This window comes from Micropterus salmoides, unplaced genomic scaffold (genome assembly GCF_014851395.1).
Source record: "Micropterus salmoides isolate LMB-PRFRI ecotype aquatic unplaced genomic scaffold, ASM1485139v1 Ms_hic_scaffold_5, whole genome shotgun sequence".
NCBI lineage: Eukaryota > Metazoa > Chordata > Actinopteri > Centrarchiformes > Centrarchidae > Micropterus > Micropterus salmoides.
Window position 1 is genome coordinate 19,357,533 of NW_024044237.1, and position 26,781 is coordinate 19,384,313.

The window sequence follows — 26,781 nt, forward strand, 5'->3', positions numbered from 1 at the left end:
TCTGAATGTGATTTGAGTGCTCAGATATTACAAGATTGTATCAAAATTCAGGATAGAAAGATTTATTTACAGCAATATGGCACATACAGTACAAGATGGACAGACAGATGCTCATCAAACAAAGAAACCCAAAACACGAAAAGCCCATCTAGTTCACCATCAGTGTATCGCAAGAGAGATGTTTTGTTTGTAGAAACCTGCATTTTTATTTGCACAAAAGTAAATGATAAACAATTAATAAATGAAACCGACAGACATTTTAGTAAATTACTAACTTAGTAAATTAGTAACACGTAATTTTTTCAGCTTCCAAAGGGGGCATGGCAGAAAAGGTTTAGGAGGCATTGCAATCTGCCAGAATCTTTTATTTTCAGATGCAATAAGTGTGTTTTGACATTAGGTGGTGCCTCAGACCACATCACTACAGACTGATGATGACCCCTTACAGGCCTATAAGCAATAAAGCGTGCACATTTTCATGATGGCACTAGCAATTATTATCAGTCTAACATTATTACACTGCAATAAAAATCACAGATGTACGCTCATTGGATGCAATTTCGTTGAAATCTTTATTCAGAAAAAAAAACATATTAACATTATTTATAACTGTCCATTTTACAATTTTGTCATCAACATACATTAACACAAAAATATGTGAATCAACATTAGTTTGGTCGGGACGTGGAGTAGAATTGACAGATGTTTCCACAAAAAACAAAAAGTGTTTTCTAAAAATAAATGCTTCAGAAAAATAAATCGGTGAGGAAGGCTGAAGAGATTGAAGTACCATCTCTCTGATGTAGCTTTGGAAGCAATCATCAATACAGAAGATCGTGTCCGTTTATGAATGATAAAAAAAAACAAACTCATACATGTCAACAGAATTGATATATACAGACACCATTTAGGCCCTTTGATTTTTTTTTCCTTTTTTCTTTTAGAGAACAACATTAATGGAAACATTCCCCATACTTCTTGGTTCTCAGTTTCAGTTGAGTAGAAACTGATTCTTGGACGGCTTCATTCAAAATGTACATGTAAGTGTATGAACCGAACACTGGTAAACATGCTTCAGTGTCCAAAGACACAAATAAAGGTAGGAGAGCTCGGTCTTCTATGGTTACTCGTGCTGCATAGGGCCCCCGGGGGCCCCTGAAGCCTTTGTACAGCTGGGTCTAAATGGTTAAGAAGGCAGCCAAGTCAGTCAATTTATAAACACCTAGGCTAAATTGGTTTGACATGCAGCATCTTTTTGCTTGATTGTTGAAATTATGTAGTTCCTTTTTTTTCTTTTTGGTTGATTTGACTTGTTTTGAACGGCGAAGTAGCACACGACGCAGCCCCAAGACCAGAAGCAGAATCCACAATATGAGAAGTTGAAGGGCCTGTTCCAGCAGAGAAAACATTAATGACTAAAACACAGTGTGTGGAGCACATATGAGAGTGTGTCCTCATTTTAGGCCACGGTGTAATAACCTATTAACTTCTGCTTCTATCTGCAGGACTGTAAATGTTTTACCTCACTGAACACAGTCCAGTTGAGCTCAGAGGCGTCTGGGTGCACTTAAGGGGAGGGTCCCGAGTTCATCCTTGCACATCACACATCATTTTAAATTGTCACTGTCATCATAATTACCATCATTAAAATCATTTAACAAGAAGTTACAAAAACGGAAGTGGGGTAGCTGATCTGAAATCAAACAAGCAGCCAATTACAGAAATGCCCCAATTTTTCATCAGTGCCACTAGTAAACAACCATGAAGGGTTTTTGTTACACCAAACAGAAGGCAAGGGATAAGAATAGGCTTTGCTCGAGCACACAAATACAGAAAGGAGAAGAGGAGGAGGAGGAAAAAGCAAAAGAGCCTGAAGAACCAAAAAAGACAAACATGTAAACATCTCTTCAGTCTGAGGGTGGGTTGGGTTATCCCCCCTCAGAAGCTGATAGCAATCAACTCACCAACCAGCACAATCCAGAGGTTAACAATCAACAAGAGATCCACAGTTCAGACAATTTTGCAATCCATAATCCATTTCGTAATCCAGCCTGTTCCTTTCTAGCCCTTTCTAGGTCCTTTCAGTTCTGGGAGGCTGAAGAGGAGGTGAGGGGAGTGTGTCAAAGAGTAGACCTAGATGTGTGTATGTTTTCTGACGTGTGTGTGTGTGTGCGGGGAGGTGTGTTAGGCATATTCCTGTGCGCGTTATGTCCATAAATGTGTACATTCTGGCATAGCTGTGTGTTCAGGTGTAAACTCATTTGAGTCCACCGCTGACATCTGTTCATTAATGCATCTCAGAGTTGAGTTTGTCCTGGAAGATGTACAGATTGTTGGTGGCGGCGATGGCGATGATGTTTTCAGTCGGGTGCCAGGCTGTATGGAGGATCTTCTTGGTGAAGTCCAGGCTGTCCACGCTGATGTCGTCCTTCCGGCGCTTTCCTCCGGCGGCACAGACCCTCCGCGGCTTCAGGACAGCGCGGGGTTTGCTGCTCTCTCTTGACGCCTCCAGGGTCACGTCGCGTTTGGTGTTCCGGTCGAACATGCGGAAAAAGTTGTTGTAGGCTCCGGTCATGATCACACTGACAAGAGGAAGAGGCGATTAAGGATAGTTACTCCAGTCTGGAAACTTTCATCCTCTTGTCTCTCTTAGTGTTAAACTGGTGAGATATAGAGGATGACTATCAAATTCCTAAACTAGCCTTAACCCCCAACTACATGCCTAAACTTAAAAGGTCACTTCCTCCAAATTACAAAAACATTTATTAGATTAGATTAGAAAGCTTTATTATTCCCCAATGGGGAAACTCAATTGCCACCAGATCACACTGACAACATAAACAGAAGACAACCAGTAAGTGTACACAGGACAAAAAATAAAAACAATATACCCAATAAAGCCTTCTGAATCTTGATTAGACCTGATGGGTTGCTACAAATAGGACTACATGTTAACCTTAAAATAAACAAAAATATTAATCTGCTTTTGGGATACAAGACTGTCTGAGCCGTTTGGTAGAACACAACAAGATCTCTACAAGATTCATGATATTCTTCAGTTTTGCACGTTCTTAGCCATTGTGGTATCTGGACATGCAGATTATTTCATATTCAAGATTCACTCGCTCGCATCAATGGTGGAAGAAGAATTCAGATCCTTTACTTGATATAAAAGTAGCAGAATCGCTGCAGTGCTGCATTCAAAATTCTACTTAAGTAAAATTCAAAATGTACTTAAAGTATATAAAGTAAAGTACTATTTATGCCCCAACTGCTGTATGTACTATAAGGTTAGGGTTAGTATTTTAACCTGTAATAATGCATAATATTTCATTATTTATCAAAGGCAATTATATGTTTTTGCATGTAAAATATTAATACAAATTCTAGTATGGCTGTTAAATAAATGTAGTATAATATTTGTATTGGGAATGCTTTTTTGGGGTGAGGTTTGAGCTACTCTCTGATCTGATGTACTGGATGTCGATGTGCTGTGCTCTCCCACTGTGCTAATCCTAAAGGTGGAGTAAGCGATATTGGTGAAATCCAATACCATGATATAGATCAAACAACACAGCAAGTAATGTAACTAACGTTAGCTAAGTTGTGGGTTAGCGTACTGTCACTACAGCTGCTGCCGTAAAGCTAACATGCAGAGAGGACGAGACAGTCCTAGAGCCAGTTCACCAGCTCCAGACAGCGATACTCACAACTCTCCTGCTACTATAGCTAACATCATCACAACAGCATGTCTTGGTAAAGTACAAAGTGAGCTGAATGTCTGTGTGAGCAGGTCATTAAACGTTACATGGCACACAAATAATTGCTGGAAAAGCTGGAATATGTTGTGTGGTGGGGTGCGGGCTACTTTGATTGTTTGCCATTTACACATTTACAGAGCATACCTAGAGCCTGTTTTCATCGCTTCCCCCACCTCTAAATGATACTGCCTCATTAAAATTAACATCTTTGAATAGATGTGCTCTCCTAACTTAACTTACTGCTGCCATAAAGATGCCAGCTTTACATTGGAAACCTCCACATATACAGATAGAAAAAGCTCAATGGATTAACTCACATACATTGATATAAATAATATGGATCAGTGGCAAGAGTGCTGTAGCTGGTACTACTTCAGCAAGAGATAGAAGATCACCATTTGTATTTTTGTGTCTTGTAAATACTATATGGAGACCCAAGGGTATGGGATGGAGACCCAAGGGTATGGGATGGAGACCCAAGGGTATGGGATGGAGACCCAAGGGTATGGGATGGAGTGGGGGGGTCGCAACGAATAAAAAGTTGATCACAAAAGGAAAGGATAGAAACAAAACACATCCAGAGACTTCAGGTACCTGTCCGAGCCGTTCCAGGCACACTCAAACTTGTCGAAGATGCAGTCGTTTTCGTAAAGGGAGCACAACTTGCTGCGGAGGTAATCATGAACCTGGAGGAACACACACGGAAATATGATTAAAAATGAATCCAGCACACAGTTGCTTCAGTCCCAGGTATCAACTCTGTATATAAACCATAAATAAAAAGTGGTGAGCAGGAGACACGTACACACACATACAAAGCTCAGATCAGACAAAACACTTTAAATGTGGGCAAGTTGTAACAAACCTCCCTGAAGGCAACTCTAATAAGATACAACACCAGCCCTCAGCAATACGAGGCCTGGAGTACATTTTAATCTAAACTCCTTAACCTCAAAACCCACCAAGGGCATGATAACAGGGACACACATGTGAAAACACACACTCACACACACATTCACTGACTAATAACTCTTTCCCCTTGTGCTTTCATCCAACCTGCCTGTGTCGGCACTGTGTCCGCTCGGTGATGCAAAGGGTTGAAATCTACACCTTCCTCTAGCCGCCGCGCTCTGCATTAAGCCCACTCAGCCCTCTATTTTCACATTCTGCATAAAGTCAGCAGTCAACAGTCACCTCGCAATCAATAAACGGTCAAGCTGAGGTCGGCTCATGGTTGTACATCAAACCCAGTGACATTTTGGTTTTCCCCTGTGGGTCTTTCTGCTCAGAGTGAAATGATACAATGTCAGCTAAGTTGAATCTAGTCTTTTTTTTTTTTTTTCAGTCTGCATGATCTCTGATTTTAGAGTACAGTGTGTCATCCCTCATGCATTTGTGCAGATTTTTCATGTTCCAGGAGGAATAAGAGTGTAAATTTACTAAAATAAGAGCAGTTTAGTGCTGAAATCCTTTCTCTCCCTTCTGTTTTACTCAGTTTACTCCACTCAACCTCACCCATCCCTCTTTCTCATCCTCTCAGTTACAAACTCTCCCCTCATTCTTCTCTCCTCCTCTCACCAAACCATCGTCAACACACCCTCCCAAACCCTCACCCCTCTACTCCCTCCCTCCTCCCTCATCCTCCCTCTCTGTGCTGCATTGCAGATCTAGGTGTCGGGCGCTGTGTAAGGTATCCCTCCTTCCAGTTTCACTTTATGAGTGGAGACTATAAATAGCTCCAGTGCGTCTTGGCCTCCCACTCCTGGCTGCCTCATGAGTCCTCACACGTCAGGCAGACACACAAACACACACACACACACACGTTTAACCACACGCCCGCAGCAGGAATACTAAAAACACACTGAAAAAACAGCTGATAAATACTTTTACTGCATATAAACCATAGACTGTATATAAAAAGGTATAAACATAAACTGGTGTAGCCTACCTAATACTTAGAAGTGACACTTCTTAGAAGAGACAAATTGAGAGTGGACGTGTGAAAGACAGCATGCAAAAATAGAAATAAATCTATTTTTATGAGCTTAGTACTTAGTTTCATGTGTGCATTTTCAACAGCATGCCAAGCCCATTTAATCTCAATACCACATACAGGGCATATTGATAATTTAATGTTTGTGTTTATCTGATGCCCGTATTCATCTGCCAAACGCACACAGCGCTGCATCTACAGATTACAGTTAAAAACTTAGGCCACATTGAGTTTCTGGACTGACGAGAAGAAGTGCAGTCTCTGGCAAGTAATCAATCCAATTATCCTTAAAAGGTTTGGGAAAAATCTAATCCTCAGTAAGTACTGTGATTCTGAGAGATAGCCATCTTCCCATGATTAATTTCTGTCTCCAATCATGAATATTTGCAGGATGACAATGCCCCCTTTCTGCTGGTCACCCAGCAGTTTAGACAAAGCAACAATGATTTCAGTCTCACAAACTTATGTCAAGCAAGAGAACATTTAATACAAAACGGTTCTTCTGTACTGTTTGATTTGGGAGAAGAAGCTCTGCACAAAGAATCTGAGCAGCAACACCCCAACATAACAAACACCTGAACAATCTTGTATTGAATTCATAGATGCCAAAGGGTGGCAAATTAAAGGAAACGTCATACTAGAGTGTATTTGGGCCCTACGCAAGCCACAAGATCAAGTCTCTGAACTCTAGTGGAGGGATGAACACAATGAAACCATATATTTCCCCTCATTCTGTGTTTAGATGATGGTGGAGAGTCCAACAGAAAATCTCCCAGAGGCGAACATGAACAAAAACATAACACATAAGCAAGACTAGCTGATGACAGCAGGTGTTGGAGGTGTAAGTGAAAAGAAGCCACTCTCCTTCATGCTTTGTGGGACTGCTCCATGATAAAACTTTTATGGGGAAAAAATACTGAACTATATCTGAGTCTAAGGGTCTAAGCATTTGTATTCAAAGGTGCCCTAATTTTAAGTTTATCGTGTGATTTATCAAATGTACCTGGACCGAATCAAATACAGACAAATACATTCAGTTAGGGTGTTATGTCAATGATCCTTAGCAAATGTCGAGTCCAAATATTATTTAAGAACTGGTTTAATTCATTCATTAGGAGATTATGGTATTAAAAAAGTGAAAAAATTAGAATTATAAAAGGAATATGAAATACATTTATGATACATATCAAGGGAACAAAATTAATTTAATCAGTCCTAAAACTTAAGTCAATTATGTTTGTGTTGTATTGAATAAATAACATAACAGATAACAGACAGATGGATAAATTATTTGTAATCCAGGTACATTATAGAAAAACTGAAAAATATGTCCTTAATGGCTTTCAAGAGAGAACAAAAAGAAATGTTATTGCTTATTCCTCAGCAACAGTGTCTGTGTCTTTGTGTTTGTTTGCCCGTGTATCATTGGTTTGTTTTTTAGTGATGTGGGTGTATTTTTATGTAATTGTGATGCATTATCTTGGTTTATGTATTTAAATAAAATTATGCAACAGCATGTGATGGTGGTATGACGGTATGAGAAGAGTAATAATGAGAACAGCCGGATTATAAAGGCTATTGTCTATATTTTCTCCTCGAACACTGGTGCATTTGTGGTTTGCCAAGAGAGTAGTTATTGGAATACCAGTATACAGTGACAGTAAAGTTGTAGAAAAGTGATGATCATTCGATATCACTATAGTGGTATCATTTGCAGTGATCCCAACCCTCTAGGAGATGACAGAGGAAATATTGTGTTTTTTTTGTAATCTAACACTCCCTCAGGCTTTTCACAGGTGGTCAGTTACACACCTGGTACGTCTCCAGGGGCTTGCTCTCCATGTTGAGGTCCCAGACTTTGGCAGTCAGGTAGTCTCTGGTAAGCAGGTAGCGGCCGCTGTGGCTGAACTTGACGTCCGACACCGAAGAGATGATCTCAGAGAAGAAGGAGCGGGCGCTGGGGTCCTCGGGCTCCTCGAACACTGTAGAGGGTGGGACAGAATAAGGGAGAGAGTGAGTGACAGCAGGGTGAGTTAAGCCAGATGACAGGCAGAAACACAGTTGTGTCACATGAAGGGGGTATGTGTGTGTGTCTTATTTCATGTTCACAGATAGTGAAATCTCTCAGAGTCTAGATGTTGACTGTAGTCAACGAGGCAGAGACACCATACAGATGACAGATGTTTATGGACAGGTGTTGCTGTCTGTGTATATCAGCTCACTATAAAGAGAACAATCAACAAAGGTATTCTAAAAAGAACAATACAATGAAAGAAACCTGTTAAATACTGGCATTTCTCATTGAATATACCCCAAAATAATTAAATCCCTTGCCACTTGAGTTGCTCCACTGAACACAATTTGCAGAGTGCAATGTACTACTCACTCATACTGATTAGAGCTGTAAAACTATTTCTAGTTTATATACATTAAATAATGGACCTGCAGTGGAAAGAAATAGTATTTAATGGTGAAAAAAATCCTTACTTACTCTTTTGATTTTAGATTATTTACTTTCCAATACATTAACAAAACCTGAGGTTTTGCAGATTTTCAGTTACTTACCTATAAACTGAATATGCCTGGTGGAATGCACCACAAGGAAAACAGTCCCTCTCTTTACTACATAACCACACATAATACATAATAAAGCACTGTGGAAGAGTTGGTATCTTAAGCAAGTCTCTGCAAGTGAACTTCATTGTTGGCGCTAAAGGAAACATCAGGGGATTGCCAAAGTTATTAGAATTCATCACCCGAGAACCATGAATGTCTGTACAAAATTGCATGCATCCAATAGCTGAAGAGATATTTTAGTCTGGGCGGAAGTGCGGGACCAACTGACTGACACTGCCATCCTGGAGCCATGCTGTTAGCACAGCTAAAAACATGCTGTAAATAACTAAAACTGTGGACTGTTTATTTAGAAACTTAAGATAATACTGTATCTAAAATGCTTTGAAACATGTTCAGCAGCAAAATTAACTTCCTCTGATTTTGTAGTTAATAGGCTAAAATATCCAGTGCTATCTGACATTTTGACCCGTCAAAAAACCTAAATGTGTGTGTCTCCGTCCCAGCTCTCAGCAGGTTTACTCACATTTGGAGTGTTTGTCGCACAGCGCTGCTTCTCTCATGTCACAGAGGCGCAGGGTGCCTTTGCTGCTGCTATAGACAAACAAGTTACAATGGTGGGGGTGAAACTCAGCCGCTGTGATCACCTCTGTCAGATCCTCCATGTTGGCTGGCTTGATGTCCACAATGTCTGAGAGGAGGCATCGCTCAGAAAAACAACAAAGAGAGGGAACTTCCCAAGGAGGGAACTGTTTTTACCTGCTGAAGTCTACCATACTGTATGTACATATTCCTTCATTCACTCATCCTTTCATCAATTTCATTCACTAATTGTCTCAATGAGAATTAGATTGTGTTTGAATTCATGAGGAAACCTACACAGGTCCATAATAAACATACAAAATAAAAACATAAATGTATGTAAATGTATGCATAACCAACACAATGTAAATAATACAATAAATAAAACAAACAAATATAAATATATCTTGGAGGGGTGGGGGTTGTTAGGAGGAAAGTAATTCCATATTCAGAAAAACTGTAACATTATAAATCTTGACTGGGTCAGGGATGTGACTTTACTGTGTCCTATTGAGCTGGATTACAACTCAGAAAGAGGCTGAAATATTTATGCAGCCTTTGAATTATTCATTAAGCTACATTTTCACTCCTCACAGATAATATTCCCCTCCCCCAACAGTGTGTGTCTTTTGTGCATTTCTTCATACAACAAAGTGGGATTTGCAATGTGGGAGTTTGTTGTGTGTGTGGGGGGGGGGGGCGGACAGGTATTGAGAATTGAGCATGTGTAAGCATCAATGTGATAATGTATGCTTGAATTATCTGTGCCCTCTATTCCTGTTCCTTCATACGTGTTCACGTTCGTGTCTACGTGATTGTGTATTTGTCTTCTCTTCACTCTGAATACATATTACAGCCAACAAAGGATACTGAAGCTGCGGTCGGTGATGTCCAGATGCCAGAGGTTGATCCTCAGGTCATCAGCTGACATGTAGGTCTCGTAGTCAGAGTTGACGGAGATGGAGTTGACGTGGTAGGTGTGGGCGTTGGCAAACACTCGCCGTGGGCTCACCTCCACCATCAGGTCCATCGGCCTCAACACCGGCACCTTGCAAAGGCAGAAAGAGAGAGCAGTTTATCATCCCATGCTGATTAGGACGGGAAAGATAGTGGAAATACAGTAAGTAGATTCAATTTAAATAATTGCATTGTATCATGAATTAATATTTAATCCATTACTACCTTTGACATCAATAATAGTTATTGGAACCCTAACTTGCTCGCTTGATGGCCAGATCAAGAGCCAATTTAGTGCATGACTTACAGCTCATTTTCATATCTTGACATTTGCATTAACACACAATATCTTTGTCGATGCAAAATGTGTGTCCTTATTTGCATACAGCACAGTGGGAGCACCGTCACCATACACACACGTCTACAAAGAAGGACATACTATACGTGCATATGCACAAACATGGGCAAACTGTGTGTGTACCGAAGCTTTGACTAATGTTGTGTTGCTGTTCTGCACACTGGGATATAGAGGTTTTCTCCGCCCCCACACACTTATGTGTACACACGTGTACTATTAAGCCAGTGACCCATTTTTGCACATGCACGCATCTGTACCCACTGACCCAGTTATGCTGCACAACTGACTGCAATTATGAATGTTTTAGTGTGTGCAATAGATAAAGACAGACAGGCAGACGTTACCTGTAGGGAGGTGACGGTGGACATGTCCTTGATGCGACCCTCCTCATCCTTCAGGTTGTATCCCTCTGGCCGTTTGTCTCTTTCACTCACCTTCCACAACTTAATGGTCTTATCTGTGAAACAGACAATCAGAAACAATCAGAAAAGGACAAATATAATCTGAAAGTGTAATAAAAAAAAAGAAAAGATATGTCAATATGCTCTGAGGTTAGGAAGCTATCCGGAGATCTCAGATTAGATGTGATTAAACATATCAGAGTATGCTAAATATAGAATTTCATATCTTATTGGTAGAGCTCAAAGCCTAAAATCTTTTTTTAATAAATGCTGTTTTATGATTTTAGATGTGGTCAACCCAGGCACTTGAACCCAATATAATTAACTTCATAGACAAGATAATCCACCACACCCCAAACTGTCAGCTCTGAAAGACAGCTTGGACTCTAAAGCTCTAAATGAACTAACAGTGAGGTTTTGTTTCATCAACACTGAACGACAAATGACTGCAAGCAGTCCAGCAGCAGCATTGCCCAGCTGCTGAGGCAGTTCTTACATTCTTCATACCCTCAATCATAAATAATATAGTGCTTAAATTAATCGATAACAGGGCGCTCAGGGAAAATCTATAGATCTTCCAATATAGTAATAAACTCTAATAATGAGACCTCTTAAATGTGATGCAACACAAGCAGCAACTCTTCCCTCTTAGGGCAAGGGACAACTCTGCTCTCTGACCCAAGAAACTCAAATAATGGTCTTAATTTCAACTGCAACACCAGGCTCTTCACTTTGTCACACACTTAAGGGAGAAACAATGGTACAATGAGAGCCATTCTGGTTAGTTCTGGTTTAAGTAGAGTGTTTTTCCACAAAATATCAATCAAGCACATCCCTCCTTCCACATATTCCTGGCTCCTCTAAGATGGACAAGTGTGTGTGTGCGTGGGGTCTCTCACCATTGGTGGAGAGGAGGAAGTGTGCGGCGTTCTGCTGAGGCAGCCATCGGATCTTATTGATCTTCTCCTCGATCTCCAGACTCTTAAGGTAGTCAAACTCGGGCTCATGGCTCTGAAAGGTGCTGTAGACATTGTACTCTCCCTGTGAGAATGGCTCAGTCTTGCTCTGTGGAATGAAAGGGAGGTGAAAATGTGGGGAGAAAAATGTAACACCCAGGGCCTGAGCCAGTCTCTGTCACCTTGATCATGTGAAGAAATGGCATGGCATGGACCCTGCACAGCTCTAATGATACACTCTCTGACACAGCAGGAGCATTACTGTTTATCTATCAATCAATCTAGGCTGTAGCTGGAGGGGAACGATGTGTTCGTCACAGCTCTCAGAGCTGCAATGAAAAACTGTATATTTGTGTGCACGTGTGGGAGTGTTGGTGTGTGTGTGTGTGTGTGTGTGTGTGTGTGTGTGTGTGTGTCTACTAGAGGCTGACATTTTTTCAGGAATCCCGTCGGGAATGGGAGTCAGTTTCACTATTCATCACAGGATTGGGACGAGACAGAAAAAATGTCAACAGGAAAGGGCAGGACAGGCATCATAGGTCTGTTTTTATATATAGATATGCTCTAACTCATTCTAACATTAATACGCTATTATATAACGTTATATATGTTTTTATCGGGATTGGATGGGACGGGAGTCATTCTTCTGGGATTGGGTAAGGACAGGAGTGAAAATCCACTCCTGTGTCACTATGTAATGTCTACCTCAGGTTCCCTCTGAAAGATGACCACTCGGCCCCCTTTGTCCCCTGTGGCCAGGAGCTCTCCTGTGTGGTTGAACTCTACAGTGGAGATGATATCAGCTGGGCAGAGAGAGAAATAGAGTCGAAGAGTGAGTGAGAGAGAGAGAGAGGAAGAGAGAGAGAGGTGTAGCATGAGAGGAAAGAACGGTAGGAAAGAGAAAAAGAGTAGCCATTAGCTAATTGAACACATATCATGATTCATCTATATTATCTGACTAAATTATTAGTCAACAGTCAATACATTAACATGCAAGTGGATTAAAAAATTCAAATTAATGTGTAGAATAAAACAATATTTGATACCTAACACAAATATTGTGCAATTGTGTGTAAGTTTTTAGAGAAAATTCAGAATACAGTACATATTATCCCATCAAAACAACAGAAAATCAAAGACACAAACATACAGCTGTTTCACATTAGGCACAGGTGTTATCTGTGTTCCAGTATGACACATACACAATGACGCACACAATGACACACACACACACACACACACACACACACACACACACAATGAACTCTAGTGACTTTATAATCGTGTGTGTGTGTGTGTGTTTATATGAATAATTAGGGGGTATAATCTATGTAGTGTCTTAAAGTGTAAACACCACTCAGTGTACTTGCAATAGTGATTCAAAATCATTCAAATATAATTTTTTCAGGACATTCAGTTGCATATCTGTGACGATGTCCCCATCACTAGCCCTGTGTCCCGAAACACCAACACAGTCTGACTCAGTGACAACACTGTAATACGAGGAGTACGCACGTTATTAACCACTTAGCATTTACTGTCTCAATGCTCTCAGTGGACCTTCCTGCATCGCACAACACACAGAATATGAAATAGAAAGCACTTGGTTGTGCCGTCTAATGAAGGGCAAGTCAGTGTGAGATCTGATGCTTGAATCTTGCGTTGCATATAATCTCCTCTCAGACTTTCTTTCTATTGAACCTCCGTTTATCATGTCTTTGAAAGAAGTTTAACCACTGAGACTTTTCCTGCCCCCAAAGCAGCTCTGTCTGTAAAGAAAACTTAAGTCAGCTGTATAAAGAGGTAGTGAAATCAGAATACAAAGAAAGAAGAAGTTTGTTTTGTTCAAATCAAAGAGAGGCGGTATGAGAGGATGTAGCTTACCTGGTAGCAAGCCATGTAAAGTTATCTCAAAGTTCAAACTAGCCACGCTAGGTAAGCTAATTTGCTAGTCTGCTGACCTTCCAAAATCAGGAATGCCATGGTCATCAATGGATAATTTATTTAATCCAACATCATATAAATATTTGATATAGGCCCATATTTTGACCTGCTTGGTCATCATCCCACATTCAGGCTGTTCAGTCTCTTTGATTTGAACAAAACAAACAAGTCCAGTCAAATTACTAACAGAAGTGAAGTGAATGTTCAGCTTAGCTGTTAAGTTTCAAATGTGTGGATGGACTGTTTTTACACTTGCAAATACAAAGGAGGTGTTTTGGACAGACACATTGCTGGTGATGCTGATCACTATGGTGATAACTTCAGTGACTGGTTAATCTTCAAAATGGTGATAATCAACCTCAGTCACGACAAACGCTCTCAAGCTTTCTTATCCATATGTTGTATTTTTCACATGACACCCGCCAACATACTGCATCATGACATGCAGTTCAGTTGCTGGTGTATGGGGCAGTAAGTCGGATGATGAATTTGCATGATTCTTTCACACTGACCAAATCAGTCCACTCATAATGAAGATCTTGTCATCATCAGGAGGTTAGGCAACCAGCAGAGACTCCACAAAGTTACTACACCCGAACAAAAAACCTCCAGTTAAACCACATCTTCATTTTTACACTGTATTGTAGAATATAAACAAACGAGATATACTGTGTTAATTAGTGAGCTTTAGAGGTGCTGGTAGGCAAGTCAGCACTCAATGCTGATACATCTGCAAACCTATTCTACCTAAAACACAAAACCTACAGTGATTTTGAAATTATGTTCAAGGTAATCAAGAAAGAAGCTGCATAGCCCCCCAGGCGTAATAACGGTGCATTTTGACTGACTTAGGATTCTAGCCTCCAAAGCAGTCCTGCCTGCCTGAGATTTGTGTACAGCAAAACCTCACATCAACTACTGCACTACCACAAAAATGAGCCTCATTTCAGATTCAGTATCCCACCAAGCCTTTGTAAAAGGAGTCCACTGAGCTCAGTTTTGATAGAAAAGGTGGTCCTCAATAAGCAGTGACTATAAAATAAAAATAGAGCTTATTTATTGAGAGTTCACTCATTCAAAGCTGTAGCCTTGCCTATTTTGTGGTGGCCTTGAGAGAGAGAGAGATTTTATGATGAGGGGAGGCAGGGACTGCTCCTCAATCTCCACACTAACATAACCTTATTCACTCTGTACTTCACAATCTTCATGTATTACTGGTTGCTTCTTACTCTCTCTCTTTCATTTTCAGTCACTGCAGTGCCTTCTTTATTCTTCAGGTTCAATGTCTTTCCTCTATTTCAGGCTTTCTCTTACTCTCTCGATCCCCCATTATTTTGTCATCTCTCATCTCTTGTTCCCCGGTCTCTCTCTTTTGCCCCACTTCACTCTCTCATTTTCCTCCCTGTTGTCTATCCACATTCAGCTCTCTCTCTCTCTCTCTCTCTCTCTCTCATCCCTCCCCCACGGCACTCTGGCTGTAGGTTAGCGGGTACATAGTGGTGGTGATGCTGGTGGTGGAAGAATGGGAAGGATGGAAAGGGAGGTGGAGGGAAGAGGCGCTGGGGCGGAGGCGGTGCTGGGTGCCTTTGGTGAGCAGGGGTTGCCATGGTAACAGGCTGAGCCAACCAGTAGCGGCGGTACTCGTAACGGTTAGCCGTATATGGCAGTATGGTGAAGGAGGAAGTTGGATTCATCAATCCAATCCTCGCAGGAAGAAGCAGCGTGGTAAAATAATTATGCCGCTGCAGTTTTGTCCACTGACAAACATCGCAAAATTAATACCAGGAGATGGAGCAGATGTTATGGTCCAAATTGAGGATATGCAGATAATTACTGCATACACACACACACGATGGCACTCGTACAAAAACAGACCCCTAAATTCATGAACACACCATGCACACCATGCAGCTTTGAATGCACACAGTCACGTAATGATGTACAGCAAATGTGTGTGCTTATTGCTTTTGTGTGTGTGTGTGTGTGTGTGTGTGAGTGTGTATACACCCAACACATTTACAGATAACTGTGTCTCCACTCAAGTCGCACAGAGAAAGAGCTAAGCTAAGCAAAACCACAGGAGAGGCACACAATATAGCTGAATAAAATATGGAGCACACACTCTCCTCTCTCATCCTGTCTGTTCTCGACCTGAAGCCTCTTTATCTTTCAGTTACCCTCTGTCACTCTCTCTCTCACAAACACACCATACACAGCTCACTCCATCTGTCTCTCTGATGCTCTTTATTAGAAGAGCATTGCAGAAAAATAAAACACTAAGAAATCACACAACTGAAGACACTTAAGAAACAAGCCTCAACACAAATGCTGTGGCTCTCCTCTAAGAGGGAAATGTACAGTACTAATGTAATATGTGTGTCTGTCGTCAAGCTGTAAGTCAATGTCTTATAGTGTGTATATGCTACAGTATAAGCAAGCTAGCTGTGTCTCAAGGGTTGCAGCTGGTTTCACCATTTCCTGTGGTATGAAAATTTGTAGTTTTACCATGTACATTTGCTTACCTATGGCATTGAATTCTACCGTATCAGTGTTATTAAAAAAGCTGTTCAAGTTTCAAGTGTTTGTTCAACCAAAAAATAAAACTTATAATAAAAATTGTGTAATATCGTGATCTGAGATGGTTATCATCCCGTGAAACTATCATATCATTGCAACCCTATGTGTCTGTCTCCCACAGATAGTCCATTAGCATCAGTAGGCCTGTCTGACTCATCACCCCACTGCAGGAGCTGGGGGAACACAATGTGATTGCAAGTGCATGCGCCCACACATACAGTACAAATCAACGCAAAACAACAGGCAAAGATGAATGCACCCAATGACACAGTGAAGCATAAAATAATGCACAAATGATAATCATTACACACACAAATGCACTGTGAGGTGTTTATAAGGACAGCAACTCCTCAGTGATCAAAGAATGTTGTCGGGAGAAATGATTAGTAGATCAGCAGAAAATCAGTTCATTATTGGTTTAAGTAATTTGTTAAGCAAACATGCCAAACTATTGTTGTCTGTAGCAGTTTTCCTGTTTTACATAACTGGAAATTACATATCATTTTCATTTTTGAGGATGTTGGCTGAACAAAACCAGCAATTTTAAGATGCCACTGTAGGAAAAATTGTGATGGCCATTTTTCACTGACAATTCAAAGACTGACAGATAGAGCTGGGGTGATTTGTTGATTAATGTACTTGTCGATCAACAAAAATTTAATCTGCAACAGTTTTGATAATTTATTTGATAATAAACATTTTTCAAGTAAAAATTACAAATGTTCCCTAATTCCAGCTTCTTAATTGAGAGAAAGTGCTGCTTCCCTTTGTCTTAAGTGATTGTAAATTGTATATCTCTGTTTTTGGATGACTGGCTGGACAAAACAAGAGATCTGAAGACGTCACCTGGGGCTTCAGGAAATTGTGATCAGCATTATTCACTATTTTCTGACATTTTATAAAGCAAAAGTTGATCAACTGATCAAGAAAATAATAATAGGCAGATTAACTGATGATGAAAATAATTGTTCTAACCATAGTTTGTATTATACACATTAAGATGTGCTCATATGTGGCTACAAAATGAAACAATGCAGGCACTCTTGAGAGGAGAGAGGAGGTTTATGGGATAGACGAGGGTGGCGGCAAAGGTCGAGGGAGGTGGATTTCCTTATTTCTTTTTGTTCAGGCTACTATGGGGACAGAGAGAGGAGCAGACGTCCTACAGTCCCAATTATAGATATCTTAGGTCTGGGTAAACACAGACCATTAAAGCTGAGCCAAAACCACACACTCCTTAAAAGCGAGGACAAGCCACCACTCAGCAGGAGATGTGTGCGCACGTGTGTGTGTTGGTGAGTGTGTGTGCATGCTGCAGCTCAAGCACCCCGCATTTCCTGTGTACGTGTGCACAAGTGTGTGTACTCAATTACCCTGCAGAGAAATAGACTGGTTGGAGCGAGAGGAGGGAGCGAAGGAGATGAGGGGAGAGACTGCCGGAGGGAGACGTTAAATTGATCCCTGTCCTGCAGTTTTGGAGTTATCTGGGGAAAAAATGGTGCATGTGTTTGTGTTAGAGGTGCACATGTGTGGAGACGAGTGATTTAAGCCCAGCACAGCAGGGAATCTGCCATTTCTCCAAACACACATCGGCACAATGGAGCAGAGCCGGTGTGAGCCTAATGGTTATAGACACAAACAATTAGAATCACAAACCAAGCCAGCTTCAACTCCGTGTGTGAAATACACCTGTAATCCTGTATTGCCTGGCTGCAAAAACATCTGCATGAATTCTCAAAGCAGCAATGTGTGATTAATTTTTGATAGAAATCAATTAGTTTTTTCAGCAGATTTGTGAGACTGTAATATAAAAAAAGATTAGGAGCTTAGCTGGTTTATGGTTTATACCCAAAACTGAGATTATGTGTCGACCTCTCATAAATATTGAAATGTAATCTCCATATTCAGAAAAGTCTTGCCCTTTTTTTATCTGCCACTTGTTTATTTCTGTGCAAATGTGTGAAAAGCTGAAACGATTACGTGGCCAAAATTATACTGCAACGATATTCATATTTGATGAATTGTTGTCTAAAATGGCTACTAATATTCACTGGTTTTACCTTCTCAGATATTAATCTTTTACAATAGCAAACTAAATATCTTTGGGTTTTGGACTGCTTGTCAGACAAAAAATGCAGTTTGAAGGCTCTGGGAGATTTTGTAGACATTCAATTAATCAATACATTAAGAAATGAAATTGCAGATAAATTGATAATTAATGGGAAAAAATGTTGTAGCCCTACTTGTGTGCGCATGAATATCTAAATAGTACATGTACAGAGTATATGTGTTTAGAGGTTAAGAGAGTTTGTCATATTTTGTGTCTCTGTGCACCTTCCTCCATATATAAATAAAAATAGAAGTAAGATAGCTATGAAGGAGTCAGGGTGTCGTCTGGTCAAACTATTTAAAGAAATCAATCACATTTACACAAACACACACACAATCCACACTGAAGCAGGCAGACTGAGACAAAAATAAAAAGGCAGGTACAAAAATAGAGACATACAAGAAGGATGAGGCAGACAGACAGAGACAAAGTGATGTTTTAGATATTTATAACACGCAGACTCACGTGAGATTTCACCTGACTCAAACACACGCACAAACTTAATGACACACACACACATACACTCCAGCAGAACACAAACACACTCTTACATTAAGCTACCCACACACAGGCGCACACACACAAACTCTCAGTACCTCACATTGGGGTCATGTGGCGCAACTGTGCGACATAGATATGACCTTCGGGATAGAAGAGGATAGAGCACACACCTTCAGTGTAAGAGGCAAACGGTTCGGGCTCCAGAGAAAGGGTAGTGATGTCGGAGCACAGGACCTGGATGGGACTCAACATCCTGGGGGAGGACTCCAGGGTGGAGAGGGGTGGACAGGATGGGCCGAGCTCTTCAGGCTATAGCCAGGAGCAGCCCTGCAAGAGGAGCAAGGATGGAGGGAAGGGAGGAGGGCAACAGGGAGAAGCAGAGGGGAAGGAACGAAGGAAGGACCAGGGAGGTAGGGTGGGGTTAAGGGTAGGGACTGAGTTACTGCATCACCACACTTGGCCATGAGTACTCATCAGACAAAAAAATAAAAAATAAATAAATAATTTATGATCATTCTGTATCTATTCATTATGATGTATTTACATGTTGGGTTTGGCAGGAAGGCTAGCAAGACATGCAGGATGGACAGAGATAGACAGCTTACGGGACAGAGTCTTAATATGTCTTAATAGGCAGAAGTGTAGATAGCTGGCATTTCCCCAGAGGTGACAATAATTGGATAACAATTAGAAAAGTGAGCAGTGAGCAGCTTGTGAAAGCTCACATACTTACATCCAGGTATGACAACTAACAATTATTTTCATTGATTGATCTGTCAATTCAAATGTCAAACATCTCCTCATCACAGGTTACTAAAGCCCAAAGCAATTTCTTATTACTCTTAAACTGTTGGTGTGAACAACAGTCAGAAAACTCAGAGGAAGACAGTTTGACGTATAAGACGCTGCGATCAGCAAATGTTTACTTTTAGAGTTACATGTACAATTTATATTTAGACATATTGGATGTTTTACTATGGTAAGAATAAACATTTGGCTTTAATTAAATTCTTACTGGTTTTACCTCCTTTGTACTTGCAGTATGATGTCCGGGCACATGTTAGTGTCAAGATCTTGTAATCCCATGTTTGGGATTATCTGTTTCCAGTTTCAGTTCCAATAAGAGGCTTGCCCATCTCTACAGGCAACTGAAGAACTATTCAACTTCTGAGGTTTCTCAAACATTTTCAAAACCAACTAGATTCTGTCACTAACAATCAATCTTAAAAATAAAGCAGTTAAGCTCCTTAAGATTTACCATATCTGGTTTTCACTTAAAAGAATTGATACTTTTGTATATTGTGCACAATAATAATGTGCTTGCATTATTTATGAAATGGAAACAGTCATAAAAAATGTATTTACAAAACTATCAAAAATGCAAAATTTCAGAATTTTGATGCAATGTATCATTTTTATTTTCTCATCCGCCCTTGAACCCAAGGCCACTCCAGGTGGAGGAGGTGAAGTTATAGCAAAGGAGATACTGAGGAGGGCAAAAGGGATTAAGAGAAAGGGAATAAGAGATGGAGGGAAGAAGTGAGGGGAGGGAAGTTAAGGTAGTGGGAGGTTAGGCATCCCTTCCCTGTAGGAGTTAAAGGGCAGGGGAATCCCCACGGGAGGATCTACAGACACACTGTTACGTATGCGCACACACATATATACACACACATACACAGAAAATCCTTGCAGACACACACACCCATACACACACAGACCTGAGCAAACAAAAAGACACACGGTATGCACTCAAAGACACGGACATGAATATGAATGCAACAACGGCAAAAAAAATAAAGACAGATGGAGACACACAGGAGCTAATAAAATACACCCAAGCATAAAATCACATGCGCCACCGCACTCTGTCTGTCTCTACTACAGTCTGTCTTTCTCTTTAACACACACATACAGAGGCACATTGTTTTTGAGCAGCCTTTAGAGCACTGTTGGATAATTGTTTGGCAGACGCACCACTTCAGTCCCGGACAATGCTGCGAGTTGCATTAGATGGCCGATGGGGAAAGGGAGGGAGGGGGAGCAGTGGGGGATGGAAATAGGGAGGAGGAGTACGGGAGATGGGGTGAACATGGAGGAAAGGTGGAGGGTGTGGGAGTGGATGTAGGTAGGCAGGTAATGAATCATTTTGTTGACTGTGACAGGAAAGTATCTTCTGTGGTCATTAAGTGAATGACTTCTTCTGCAACTACCTCTTTTGAGACTGTCCATGTGTTGCACAGTGCTTTCAGACCAATAGTGTTCATAGGTGTGTCCACTTTGGTGTGAATTCATCAGAAATTCGCCCTGAATAACATCTGTGTCTGCCTGAGATGTGGAATAATTAATACTACCATTATAGGTGGGTGGGGACGGCCTGTCAATCATAATGGCCAAGCATGAAAAGCAGCATGTTTTTTATCACGGACCGTTGCTATGGCAATAATGGATGGTCGGTGATGTTAAGACAGATTTTTTGGCGCTAGTTCGTGAAAATCCTCTTCTGAAATGGACAAAGACACATATTGGTCATGGAAATACTGTATAAAAAAAGACACTTGCACACACTGAGATAAACAAAGACACACACAGATATCCTTCAATCACTGAGATACAATAGGTTGAATACACACACACACACAAACAGACACACACATACACGCACACAATCAACAGGCTCCGCTAAAGGTCTTACAGACTGTGGTCAGGGGGAATACATACAGAGTTTGTGCTTTTGTGTGAGGGAAATTATATAACAGCACAGACACAGGAAGCATAATTTCCTTCCTGCAGTGATCACAGATGAGCTCACAACACATTCATGACCCCCAAATGATAATCCCCTGCTCTGGTCTAAGGCGTGGCGAACAATGAGCTAAGTGTAAGAAACAGATTGGGGACACACAGATAAGCAGGAAGAAAGGCAGACAGTGTAGCTAGTGTGCAGGTGAGATTAGTGGTGTAATGGAGATTAGAAGAAGGGGGGTTTATCCAGGGTTATAATCCATCTGTTTTATGAAACAAACCAAAGAAATCCAGTGGTTTGCAGGGCTTTTGTGCTGCAGGGCCTTTTAATAAACCACCCATCCGAGGCGTGATAAGCTATATATTCAATTTGACACCTGCACCTGTTTTATTCAAGAGGAGAGAGCAACAGAGTGTGCATGTATGTGATTCTATTATGATGTGAGAGGTGTACTGTGGTGCTGTTACAGTTAAAAATATATACTCTCCCACTCTCTCTGTCACTGACATACAGACACAAACAGAGACACACATACACACATTCGGATACAGGCCAGATCAATGATTCCCTGCAGTGTAGCAAAATAGCTGTGTTACACAAGGTACAAAAGTGGTTACAAAAGCAAAAATAAACAAAAAAAACTGAAACAAATGAGGGTACATGGAGAGGAAACTGGAATTTTGCAGTAATAAGAGTGTTTTTCCCTAGTTCTTGTTGCTCTGTCTGCAACTCTGTCTGAACACTGATCAACATGGAGCTTACAGAAGATTAGGAAGCCGTCCTAAGCTTGTTATGTCTAATATCTAATAATAATAATCTATACAAGCATACGCACACTTTGTCACACACACACACTCTCCAGAAGTCGTATACACAGATACTCATTCACATGGGGTAACATTTAAACACACACTTAGGTAACGTACAGACACATGAGGCTTTCTCTGTCATCTTCTTACCTTCAGTCACATAATTGTGGTCGGGGAGGAAACCGCGGTGGTTGAGCGTCGGGGGGCGTCAGTGTCTTCGCCCATCAGCGGGGCTGGGGGGAGCGCCCGTCTCGGCGGGGCAGCGGGGTGGTGGCAGATCGGTGGTGGTGGGGGTGGTGGTGGGGATGCCGGCCAGCACAGCGCCCATACTGCTGCCCGCCGACGCCTCCTCAGCACAGGGCCGCAGAGCCGGGCATCATATCTTTAAATGAAGATGAGGGGCAGGTAGGGAGGGGGTGGGCCGGTCCCGAAGGAGGGATGGGTGCGTGTAGGAGTCCACACAACTGCTTCTCAGAGCTTGATGCAAACCTGCAGGAGGGGGATTATTTGAAAACAGTTCAAAAACTACCAGGGGTGAGCTTGATTTGTGCCTCACAAGAGCACACATCAGTCGTGAGGCAAGAAAAATCCACCGCACCATGTGTCCACCCTGCAGCTGTCCAGGTGTGGCCAGACCAATTGTACTCTCTCACTAGCACACAACATTCATAGCACTATGCTCCCAGAAAGAGCTAAATCCTGACTTGTTAATGGATGCTACAAGAGAAGCGAGGAGATGAAGAGGAGGAGGAGGAGGGCGAGGAGAGTGGGGGGAGGGGAGAGAGGGATGAGCAGAGCCCCTGGTCGGTGTATCTGCAGTGCTGCTGCTTCTGCAGTGAACTCTCACACACATGGACACACACACACACACACACACACATATGCAGTGAGACAAACACACACTCACCTACACACTTGGCAGCTTGTGGGTCAGGTACTCCTCAGTAGATCCTCCATGAATAACATCTCTCTCCTCCTCAGCGGGAAACTGTCTCTGCTTTCTCAGCTGTTTCAGTATGAGGAGGAAAACTCTACTGACCCTGTGTTCTGCTGCAGTCTGCGCTCTGGCGTATGTATGAAAAGCAGAGTGAGAGGGAGAGAGAGGGGGAGGGAGAGAGTGAGAGAGAGAGAGAGAGAGAAGATCGGTCCTGCTGCGCTGGTACGTATGTGATGCATCAGAGCAGGCCCTGCCCACTCCCAGAGCAGCCAATCATCACAAAGCTGAGATCTGCCTGACCACTGACTGCTGGTGATTAAATATGATAAAGAAACAGAGAGGGATAGAGAAGTGGGTGGCAGAGCGGGGATGGCTGAGTGTCTTATAAGGCAGTGACTAATGAGAGAGAGGGTGCGAGTAGGATGAGAGCTGAATGTGAACCACAGTACAGTGACTACTAGAGGATTCACCTGGAGACATAATCCAATTAGCACAGAGACAACTTACACACCACTGACACACACACACACAGATTTTAATACCCAGCAGAATCTCTTCTACGCAAGTCTGCATAGAAGGTAGGGCTCAGCGATAATTAAATAACTTTATATCAACTTGGAGCAGTATCATATTATGATTTGATCTTATCAAGTGAACGTTCTACAGATTTCTTTTCACCTTTTTGGAATTTGGGAAATATACTCATTCGCTCATTTGTTGCTGAGAGTTCGATGAGAAGATCGATAGTACCACTCTCAAATCTGTCTGTTATGAATATGAAGCTTCCACCTGAGGTCTGTCAGCTTAGCTTAGCATAAAGACTGAAACAGCTAGCCTGTGTGAAAAAACCCAAAGTCCAACCCAAAGGGAGTTCCCATCTCCCACAGAAAACTCTGCTCTGAACTGCCTGAAAACAGCTCGTTTGTAGTCCAGCCGTTTCCCTTTCATCCCTGTGACGTCACAGGGATGAAAGCAAAAGGCGCGTCATATTACACTCTCCAGGTGGCTAGTCCAACACGCCCTCACCGGTGGGAAAACACTGAGCTGCAGCACACACCTCTCCTCTCCCTTCCAAACACTAGCTACCCGCCAGGCAGTCAATGGACATAAAGATGTTACTGTGATGTAGAGACAGAGTTCAGTTAAAACTTTATGGATGAAAGATACATTTGTTACAGATTAATTACTCACCACTCTGAAACTCTTGCTCCAGTCTATGTTGCTAAGCTGGTAAGGGGGTATACAGCTGAACCGAAACGTGTTTACCGTGTTTACCTTCTCTGCTTCTTGGCTAGTAGTCCTTAACTAGGAAGTGCGCATGTGCAGATCATGTCGAGGAAAGATGTATCACTCCATAGCTAAAACGAAGCCTTCACACACAAGGTGAAAAGAGGAGCTGCAGCAATATGCATTATGACAAAAATATGGTGTTTTTGGAAAATTAAATCACATAAACCTGTTCTGGTACAACCCCTAAATAAGATTCTAAAACTGAAAATGAGCATTAAACCACCTCTTTAATCCAAACAAAAACCAAAGCGTATAAACAACAAGTTGTGATTTTCTGGGGGATTGTGCGGCAGAGTCTTGTCACAGAGAGGCGCAGAGGCACATAGCCTCCCTAAAACCAAAGTTTTTGTACAGATTAAACAAACAAGATGTGTTACTACGGAGCCAGGCTAGCTATTTCTCTGTTTGCAATCTTTGTACTAAGCTAAGATAACACATGTTCAGCTATGGTTTCAGAAGTTTGAATCTGTAAAATTTGCTTATGACCTAAACAATGAATCAATGCTGATTAATTTTCAGTCTAGTTGTCGTATCCATACTCTAAATAAGTATCAGCAGTACACTTACCCACCCCTAATTTGCACATCAGTTTGATTGTTATGTGATCTTGAATTCATTAGCCATTTTGCGATATACAGTACATCGATATCAGATATACAGTATATCAACATCAGAAAATGAACATAATTTACTTATATCTTACGAATATGAAGATAAATATTCATGCCCAGCCTTACTAGCAGGAACCAGAAATGACCACTGACTGCAAGATAAATACTTAAATTCACACACTAACACACACACAGAGGCTTCAGTCAGTGTGGCAGCAGAGAGTGAGGGGCTGCCAGGGACAGTTGGTGCCATCCCTGATGCTGGCTGTCGGCCACCAGGCTTTAACACCCCCCACCCACAGCAGGGAACAAGAAGAGCTGTTTATCTGATTTACTCCAAGACTGCCCACATCGCCCTCCCCCACCCACTACTTACCAATGATGGGCAAAGCTCCACACAGCACTGCCATATCTGCCCTTCTAACTGCCCCCCACCAGCCTAACATCCACCACAAAGCTCCCCCTAAGCCCACCCACTGTTTCCCATATACAGCTACTGTTCTACCTGCGAGTCTCCACCTATTTACCCCAACCATATGCCACCAAAATACCCCTCTGGTTAAATCCATAAGCTTTGGTGTTTAGCTCTTTCAGAAGGTCCCGTCTGTCTAAGATCTGACCCTTTGCCAAAACCAGAGAGCAGAGAGGGAGAGGTGTGACATACTACAAATGTTTTTATAGTTTTCAGTATTTTTTGACACACTTTTAGTGTGTCAAAAAAAGTGTAGTCGATTAGTAATAACTATGCAGGCCGGCTAAAGCTATGTTATGTTGCTGCATACAGTTTATAAAGTTGTACTTTGTTCAATCTGTGGTTCACTCAAATAAGAAGGGAGGTTTGTAATGGTGAAGAGGTTAGTCGATAATCAACTAATTCATCATGAATTTATTTATGTAATCGATTACGCCTTTATCAAGCACTAATGCCAAACATAAACTGGTTCCCCCTTTTTTGGCATTTTTCTGACACTTTTGGACTAAAATTCATTGAACAAAAAGGATAGATTAATCAGTTACAAAAACCATCTGAAGCTGTAGGCCTAGACCTTGGGTTTTCACTTAAGACACTTCAATAAAGGTAGGCATTCTTACTTAGCATTTAGCCACAAATGTTACCACAGTGGGAAATATTTGAATATTTGACCAACAGGGAGCATAAGGTGGCAGTGTGTAACATTAGGATTTTGGTAACACAATAACATAAATAACTAATCGGTAAACGTAAAGGTGCATTTATGCATCTTTTGAAGCAGAAAACTGCAATAAAAAATGAAGTCTCGACTTACACATGCAAAACTGCCCTCCACAACAGTCTGGACATTATTTTAGGCTGATAGCATTGCTATGGCTCACGTGTTAGCTAGCAAACAGTTGCCTAGTATCTTAAACATTCAGCAGAAAGTGTGTGTAGCATAATTATTGATATGACGTTAACTCCAGTATTCATTGACCTTTTGCCTCTGGCTCGTCCTCCACCAACGCATGAGATGACAAATATATGCTTTAGCTTGCTACTAGTGGCTGTCTGCATTTGATGCTAGCAGGTAACCTACAGTTCAGCTTGTCCTTGCCATGCCTGACCCTGGGTCTGTGTGATTGCAATCTCCAGTCTGTCTCCCATAACCACTGTGACATTCAGTCGTAAAGGCTTGGCCTCGAACCACTCCGGTTACCTTG

The 26,781-nt window shown here is 41.5% G+C and overlaps 1 protein-coding gene across 1 annotated transcript; it reads right to left on the reverse strand.

Moving 5' to 3' along the window:
• Positions 1 to 553: 553 nt before the first annotated feature.
• LOC119888694 (serine/threonine-protein phosphatase 2A 55 kDa regulatory subunit B beta isoform-like) lies at positions 554 to 26,742 on the reverse strand. The gene is made up of 12 exons (XM_038699394.1): positions 26,556 to 26,742; positions 23,174 to 23,330; positions 22,417 to 22,755; positions 18,885 to 19,041; positions 12,288 to 12,385; positions 11,526 to 11,691; positions 10,570 to 10,682; positions 9,781 to 9,958; positions 8,855 to 9,019; positions 7,567 to 7,736; positions 4,356 to 4,447; positions 554 to 2,582 (listed from the first exon to the last, which is right to left on the reverse strand). Exons 4-12 carry the CDS (start codon positions 18,964 to 18,966, stop codon positions 2,288 to 2,290), a joined length of 1,359 nt encoding a protein of 452 aa, XP_038555322.1. The 5' UTR covers positions 18,967 to 19,041; positions 22,417 to 22,755; positions 23,174 to 23,330; positions 26,556 to 26,742; the 3' UTR covers positions 554 to 2,287.
• Positions 26,743 to 26,781: the final 39 nt, after the last annotated feature.